Consider the following 8,535-nt stretch of genomic DNA (forward strand, 5'->3'; position numbering starts at 1 on the left):
GCGGTGATTCTTTTGCTTTTAAAGGAAATGCAATAAATGAGACATTTTTGACAGTCCTTCCTTAGCTGAATTTATCCTATGGTATGGTACCGTATATGTACAATTGCATCCAGTCATATATTGTGCTGAATTAGCTATCCAGATCTGTTCGGTCAGAGGTGCGTTTATACATTGTGGTTTTCCTTGTAGAGAAGTCCTAAACAACTATGCTATGATATACCAGTTCCAAAGAATGGGTCATATCTATACCTCTACATACTAGGATGATAGGAACATGTTACATGATATGTACAGTAGAAACATTACAGGAATAAGAACACAGATTATCTACTGTCTCCAATTTTCTATGTCACTGCTGCTTTTGATGCACCAATGAATGGTGTGCAGTAATGCATGGTCTATACAGCTGTATTGAACCATAGAGCACAGCATGTGATATGCGTTGTATCTCCCTGCCCATGCCACGCCCACCATGTGCCCCGCCCCCTCCTGCCCCACCCCCTCTGCTGTCACAGTGATCATCAGTCGGCAGCAGCGCCGAGTGCAGCTGATGCGGATCCGACAGAAGGAGGAGCGCAAGGACCGCAAGAAGAAGAAGAAGCAGCAGCAGCAGCAGCAGCAGCAGCAACAGCAACAGCAGCAGCAGCACCATCATCACCATCACCAGCATCCCACCAAGCCCCTGCACCCGGAACCGGCTTACCGCCGCAAGCCCAACCCAATCCGTCGATTTGATGGCGATGTGCTGTCACCGGTAAGACCCTGCGATTCGTCTATCCAACATCCTGCCTCTTGCAGTTTCTTGTGTAACTGCATAGATAAAGGGTTGCACACTAGAGGAGGAAGTTCAGGGGGTTCCAGTGCAGAATATCCTTACATATCATCCATCCATCCATCCATCCACTTCAGGGTTCTAATTCAGGGTTGTAGGGAAGCCAAAGTCTATCCCAGCATGCAAGAGGCACAAGGCGGGATACACCCTGGATGGAACACCAGTCCATCACAGGGCGCACAGATACAAACATAGCCATGCATACCAGGGCCAATTTTCCCAGAATCCAGTTAACCTACCAGTGTGCCTTTGGATTGTGGGATGTCCAGAATTGAACCCAGGGCCCCAAAGCTGCAAGCCAGCAATAATGACCACTGTGCCACACTACTGCGCAGCCTCACATATCCACCATAGTTTACTCTCTCTGTGATCACTGGGTCACCCCTTCTTGAGTTGCCCCTCTCCTCTTCTTGTGTCATTCTAAAGCTCTGTTGCCTTTCCCTGTAACAACCCCTTTTGGATTAAGAGCAAAGGCAAAGACAATATTTATATTTAGTCATTTAATATTTTTTTTGGGGGGGGGATACCATGCATTAAGAGGCCTGTTTACTTCTGTTCACTTACTTTATTTGCAAGTGTCAACTAATATTGAATAAAATGCTAAAAATCCAGAAAAAGAAACATGCAGAATAAAAATTCAAATGTTAGTGTTTCAGCCTTATCTAAAGCAAAATTTAAAAAACATCGGCAATAGATTTTTCCTTGCAGAAACATTGCAGATTGTTAAAATTAAGGTCAGCTTCTTCTCAGCATCTAAGAATCCCAATGTTGTAAATATAAAGCCTTTAGTTGTTGAATTAAAGGTGCTTTCAGTGACTTTCTTTACTGCTAAGTACTGTATGCTGAATTTGCCACAGTTTTTACTGTTACAACACTGAATATATTTAGCATCACAAAATAAGGTAAGATACAGTACCGTCACTGGTCTATGTCTGACAACACCTAAATCTGGAGAACATTTTTTAATATACATTTAAATATTTTGATTTTTTAATACATTGCATAATTATTTCACAGGGAATGTGAAATATTATAAGTGTGTTTTATTATATATTTCTTTTTTTTTTCCTCTTGCATAGATATAGTTCCACTAGCGCTACATAATGAGAAGCCTTTTTAAGTAGGGCGGTATACAGTAACATCTTTACAAAGTATATTTTTAAAATTAAAGGGCCTGGAGGATGATAAACAAAAACTAGACATCTACTTCTTTGTGTGAGTAAACAAAGCAGTTTTTTGTCTCATGCAGCACCAAATTGTCTTTCTCAGTCTTGAGCAGGTATTGGTTTAATATGCCAAGTTCTGAAATCCCAGATGGTTTACACAGAAGAAGCCAGAGGCAGGTTTGTAGTGTAATTCCAAAGGGAGATTGCCAGTTTACTAACCAAAGTGACAGGTGCTTTATCAGTGTAACTAGCCCCATCTGGAAATGTCATACATGAAAAGGAAACCTTTTAAAAAGTTCTGTATACCCATAATGACAATTACCATGCTTTTTGCTACTTATAATCACATCTGTCCTCAGTATCAGACTCGTTTATTGTTTTCATCATCTTCTCATCAGTATAAATCTATTTTCAAATTGTTTCAGAAGCACACTGGTGTCCCAGAGTATTTGCATTCTCTGTTGCACGTCTTCAGAACCAGTACTGGAAAAATGAGGACGCTTCAGAAAGCATAAAAGAGATGACAAACTCGGAGGTCTCCCAGCGGCCGTTTGATAAGTTTGAAAACTGGAAAGGGGGAAATATTACCTCAGGAGATTGTGGCTGAGGAATTACATTTCAATTTTCTGGCAGCAGCCTGCTTTAAAAAGTCTTCTGATTGCCATCCTGCTGAAGTTCATACCCTCCTCAAGCTTTTATTCTCTGCAAAACCAGGTCCACAAAGTCTGGCATTCTCACAAAGCACGTGGCTTCCTGTTCTTTGTTGTGGAGTGTGAAATATGGAGATGGATTTGATGAGGCGCGGAAGGCCGGATAATGCATCCTATAATTTTCCTGTGCTTACAGCACTTTTTTCTTCCTTTTCTTCCCGTGACTTTCTGTAAGAGACCGTAACATGGCGCCATCGGTGATTTTCTCTACCTCGCAATACATACAGGAGCTGTGGCTGTCAAAACTATACTGTAGCTTGTGTCTTTGAATATCTGCAATGCACCAATCTTTGCCCTTATACAGTACTTTGGTCCCCTACAGGAAATTAAGCAGATGCCTGAAAACTAACCATTCATTTATCTGGTGATTGTTTTTTTTTTAACATCACTTTATTAACCCTTTACAATTTTCTTGCATTAGGAATTATCTTTTCGCATACCCCAGCTTGCTCTCCATGAGACACACAGACACACAGACAGGGAGAGAGCCTGGAGTCAGAGCGCAGGGTCAGCCATTGTACAGTGCCCCTGGAGCAGTTGGGGTTCAGGGCCTTGCTCAGGGGCCCAACGGAGTAGGACTCCTCTGCCGGCTGCAGGATTTGAACCGGCAACCTTCCAGCCACAGAGCCAGCACTCCGCCCCATTTGCGGTATCTATTACAATATCTTTTTTTTTTTATTTTCAGCTTTTCCAGAATTGTCTTCCCTCACACTGTGTGCAACAAGAACAGTTGCTCCATTCCGCCCTTCATAAGAGAAATCGCATCACAACAGTCAACGCTAGCAAAAAGCTTAGCCTACAGTTCATCGCATACTGTAGAATTTTAAAATCAGTTGAGTCTGACACAAGATTGCCACACTACAACATGGTATTGTATGTCTCTGCAAATGTTTTCTGTGAGTTGTCTTCGTTCTGTGTATTATTTTGTATTAGCCTTTAAGACTTTTAAATGATATATATTTTAAACAAAACCATTTCTCATTCCAACACCTTTTACTAACCTTTTTTTCTGATGATTTCAATTCTCAGATTGAGTACAGATATCAACGGTTGTGCGCGGTAGCTGCTTTAATATTTCCATCCATCCGTCTTCTATCCAATTTATCCAATACAGGGTCTCAGGAGAGCCGGAGTCCATCCCAGCAAGCAACAGGTACAAGGCAGGATACACCCTGGATGGGACACCAGTCCATTACAGGGCACACACAGACACACACACTCACACCAGAGCCAACTTTGCCAAAAACCAATCAACCTACAAGTATGTCCTGACTCTGACTGTTGGAGGAAACCGAAGCACCCATCAAAAACCTATTGGAACACAGGGACAACACACAAACTTCACGCATATAACACCCCAGGAACTGAACCCAGGGCAATGCTAACCACTGTGCTACCATACCATCTGCTTTAATATTACTTGAATCCCTATTAATTTTATTCGCCAGTATTTTAGATGAGTGAAATAAATCTATGGAAAAGACTAATGGAACATATAAATTAGCTATCACAAAGAAGTTTTCCATATAAATGAAGATACAGTATGAGAACTTAATACTGTATATTACTGTACATGCTAGTGCTACAATAAATGAGCACATTTGACTCAATTCTTTCTCTGCAGTCATTTTGACACAACTAAAAGAAACCTCTCAACGAGTAAAAGTGATTGAAGCCCAGGTTGACCTGTGTTGTCCAGAAGCCATTACCGATTCATGTGAATTGGATTACCCTAAGAGTAATCCAGCACTGTTCAGGCACTGCTGAAGCTGGATGGCTTGGGCCCTGGTTTGCTATGCAACAGTTATCTTTTGTGAGGCTTGCAGTGTGAAAAACGGGATATGGCTCTGATAATGCCGGCTTCAGAGAGAGGCGGGCAAAGTCCTCATCCCTCTGGTGTTGGTACAGGACATGAAGCAGGAAAGTGGAGTTCAAAATGGAGGGGGGTGGTTTATGACCGCATTATAAATGTAATGTCACAAAGGAGATGAACTTATCAGCCTGTTTTTTTTGTAATTTTTATGGCTTATTCATCTGTGGAACTCATCCAACTGTTTGTTCTTCAAACCCCGAGTTTGAATTGCCCAGAGAATCGGCTTCAACAACACGGCCGGTTATTTTGATCCACACTCTTCCTAAAAGTCTGCTCCCCTGTGCGTCTGGCCTTCAGTTTTCTTATTTGCCCTCTCTTTCAGAGCTACATCCAGAGCTTCCGGGACAGGCAGACCGGGTATCCCCAGAGGGGCTTGGGCAGTGGTGCCCATACCATCGTGGACCTCGATTACGACTGTGGCTCCACGGTCCCTCTCACTGCGGGCGCAGGGCCGGCTGTCCGTGTCTAGTCCTATCCTTGAAGTCCAGTCCGGCCTGCGCTAAAAGAGGTTCCGCTCTCCAAGGGCTGGCCTGCTTTGCACTATTTCTTTCTTTCTTCCTTCCAGACTCCGGCCATTTCCTTTTTCTCGAGAATCTGAGGATGCGTTATAAAGTCTTAACCGAGTCTTTTAATGTAGTGGCCTGTTATTTCCAGCTGCTTCTTCTTGTACCAAGGGGTCAGAAGGAAGACCCTCTGTCAATTTACAAAGTCAGGTGATGCTCACAAAGCATTACAGAAATCCCTTCAAGCCATTGGCCCCTATTGTAATGTTTTTATTACATGACATTTTCTAGGGCCTACCTGAAAAAAAAATATTTGTCCTTCTGTAAGATTTATTTTAAGGACCTGTACCTAAATTAAAATATTACTTTGTCTTCAAAATCCTACACGAGAATCCAAAATTCAAGTGTATCAAAAAAGTATAAAATTCTTCCGCTTCCCTTTGAATCTTAGTTTAAGGATTCCTTTATAATGTTTTATGTACATACAAGTGTGGAGTTGTATTCACAGTTCAATGTCATGGACTACCTTATTAACTTGATTGAGTAGCACATAAATACATTGTGAACTCATACTGTAACATGACACAGGTTATTTGCAATCATATTCATGAGGAAAAGGATTAATTCTATTACTAATACCCTGCATTCATATAGGATTTTTCAAGTTACAGAAACTCCCAAATCTTCACAGGTAGGCAGAGACTGAAGAGTCACTGCCAAAAACTCACTACACAGCAGCTATTGTAGGTAGAGATATTAGGTTTCAGTTAAATTAATCTAAAGATTTATTAGATTTAGTTTTCAGGTCACTAAAGAACATCATAGTTCTTGAGTTTTGTTTGTTTTTATAACTCAGAAATGATATTTTTACAAGAGCAGGAAACACCACAGTGCCATTCAGAAAAATATGCATTAAAGCCTGTTTTGCACAAGATACGTCTTTGATATGACTTAAATTATTGGCAGGTTATGGGTCCACTTTTTTATACTTTTTACAAGATTAACGAGTCTAGGGGGACATTTTTTCTTCTTATGATTGTATTTTCCGTGACTTGTTCTGCGGAGTAGAATCAACCCGCTATGTGCTCAGTAAGAAGTATGGCTCTGAAATCTGATCAGGCAGTTGTAAGGGCAGCAGTCGAAGAGCAGGACGGGTCCATTTAATAGCAAGCTTCTTTACCGTGGGTCTAGATGCTGTATTGGAAGAATGCAGTAAGCAACCATTTGACAAGCCGAGACTATAGAGGAAAAAAAATTATTGATTAAAATGTGAACCGCCGATGACTTTCAGCTTTGTGGTATTCAGTCTCTAAAATTCAGAAGAAGAGCCTAGAACGGTCAGCGTGGGCCTGAGCAAAAGTATTTCCAAACGGAGTTTATAGATCAAGACACTCTTGTCTGCATACACTTAATAGCCAATGAAGACCCTTGACTGTGGGTCTTTATACAATTTTCATTCCGAATATTATGTTTTATGAGGGATCCTTAAACTAAAGGGGAATGCATTTCCAAAAAGGCAATTTAATTGAATTCCACCGATCCAATGAATTACAATTATCAAGGACACAGCAAAAGTGAGAATGAACTGTACAAAGTCAATATCTTGTGTCATGAGTTGTTTTTTTTTTCTGTACAAAATTATGCAACCTGCAAATTCATATAGCCAGTAATGTTAAGTTGAAGAAAATGGACACATTGGTTGGAGAACACGTACAGTACTGCTAGAGGAATGCAAGATTTATCATTTGCAAGCAGTGTTATACAGGGCTTTTGAGAATATTAGACTACATGGTTATCATTCATTAGTGCAGTACCCCCATCCCAAAACTAAGCAGTTTTGCAAAGCATTCTGTTGTTTATCATGTCCTGTTTCTTTTGAAGATAAACTAGTTTTCCATGACATACAGAATCTTTCTATTTTAGTGTGCTCGTTAACAACATTTAGATAGTGTAGAAAGTGTACATCACCTTCTCCCATCATATTTATTGAGCCATTTTTTACAAGGAGATTCTTTTAAAGATATTTATATTTCTAAAAAAGTACCATCCTTTGTAAGAAGATCTCCATAGTTTCAGGCCTTATCATACCATAGTGTTTGTCTCCTCTTGCCACAGGAGAAAGAATTTTCTAATGAACTGCAGACCTCAGAACAACTCTTTTAGGTACAGTAGGTCACTTTTTAGAGAACTTAAAGTCACGTGATGCTCAGCTTTGAGACTCAGCGTTATTATGGTAATTATTATTACTGTTAGGAGTTGGACATTCAAATCTCAGGAAAATCAAATTGTTTCTGTAAATTATTTAATTTATTACTGTGCTTGTTCCTGTTATTCAGCCCTTGGATATCTTTCAAAAGCAGCCCTAAAATCAACGAATGATTGTAAAGTACAATCCCGACCACCCAGTTTATGTGCTGCAAAATTAACAGACCTTTCTGTTGTGAGGTGTAACCCATAAATTTATAAGTCCTGGTTTCAGCTTTCCAATGGGGAGGATAAAAACTAATACAGTATATCCTCACTGGCCAGAAAACTACAGTAGAAACACCCACCAACTAATTATATTGGGCCTCTTTGAATAGCATACACACATTAAACATGATGTGGATCTATTCAATTTGATGTATTTAGCAACTTAATCCCAATTCTTTCTCTTGGCAGGATCCTTCACTTGAAGGTGTGATGAGGGCCATATTGTGTGAAATTGAACTGCCTGTCTTGCTTGTTCTACTAGTTTTCTGCAGGATTGAAATCTGGTGATTGTTCTGGCTCGAGAGAAATGATGATGGAAGTTTGTGTCTTGTTCCTCAAGCCAGCCGGCCATTGCCTGCCTCTGACAGCCTATTTACCTGACAGTCATTATCAGTTATTTATCCACGTCAACATACTGTACATCACAACAGCCAGGTCATGCTTTACACTACATATTTTACAGCCCCCATGGGAAATATTACATTCTGTCTGATGCTGCTGCTTCATGGATGAAATTAAGATCTCTGTCTCCAATGAATTCAAAATAACAAACCAAAATCGAAGTTCTGCCCTACAGCAAGAAAGATGTGACCAAAAAATGTTTTCAAAGGGCTGAGTTGAACACATTGGCTCTGCAAGTCAGCCCGTTGTATCATCAGAATTTCTTAGTTTTGTCACTTTTGTTGATGTTCCTTTGCATTTTTTTTTTTTAGATGCGCCGTTGCCTGTGTGCAACACGTGCCAAGTTTCAAGTGTATAGATTCTATTGCACAGGCAGGCTTTCATTGTGAACCTTTTGTGTTTCCAAAAAAAAAGTGTTTTGCTCTGGATTCTGGTTTCTGATGCAATTTTTAAACTCCATAATTAGTGACATGAAAATGGATGGGAAAATTCAGGTCTTCCACCAGTCAAATGCAATCTTGTGGTCTTATGAAGTATTGTGTGCAGTGTTCTGTATCATTCCATTCCTTCCATATTG

The 8,535-nt window shown here is 40.3% G+C and overlaps 1 protein-coding gene across 2 annotated transcripts in view; it reads left to right on the forward strand.

The window, feature by feature from the left end:
* The window catches only part of tmem198aa (transmembrane protein 198aa), an 84,288-nt gene extending 78,589 nt beyond the window's left edge, over positions 1–5,699 (forward strand). The window contains exons 4-6 of one of the 2 annotated variants that reach the window (XM_088606725.1): positions 516–754; positions 3,823–3,861; positions 4,904–5,699. In XM_088606725.1, the coding sequence (XP_088462851.1) occupies positions 516–754; positions 3,823–3,861; positions 4,904–5,050 (425 nt within the window). In that variant the 3' untranslated portion in view covers positions 5,051–5,699. The remainder of the gene's footprint in view (positions 1–515; positions 755–3,822; positions 3,862–4,903) is intronic. The other variant, XM_088606724.1, reaches the window with a different exon arrangement.
* Positions 5,700–8,535: the final 2,836 nt, after the last annotated feature.

This window comes from Lepisosteus platostomus, chromosome 14 (assembly GCF_059453375.1).
Source record: "Lepisosteus platostomus isolate fLepPlt1 chromosome 14, fLepPlt1.hap1, whole genome shotgun sequence".
Classification (NCBI taxonomy): Eukaryota; Metazoa; Chordata; class Actinopteri; order Semionotiformes; family Lepisosteidae; genus Lepisosteus; species Lepisosteus platostomus.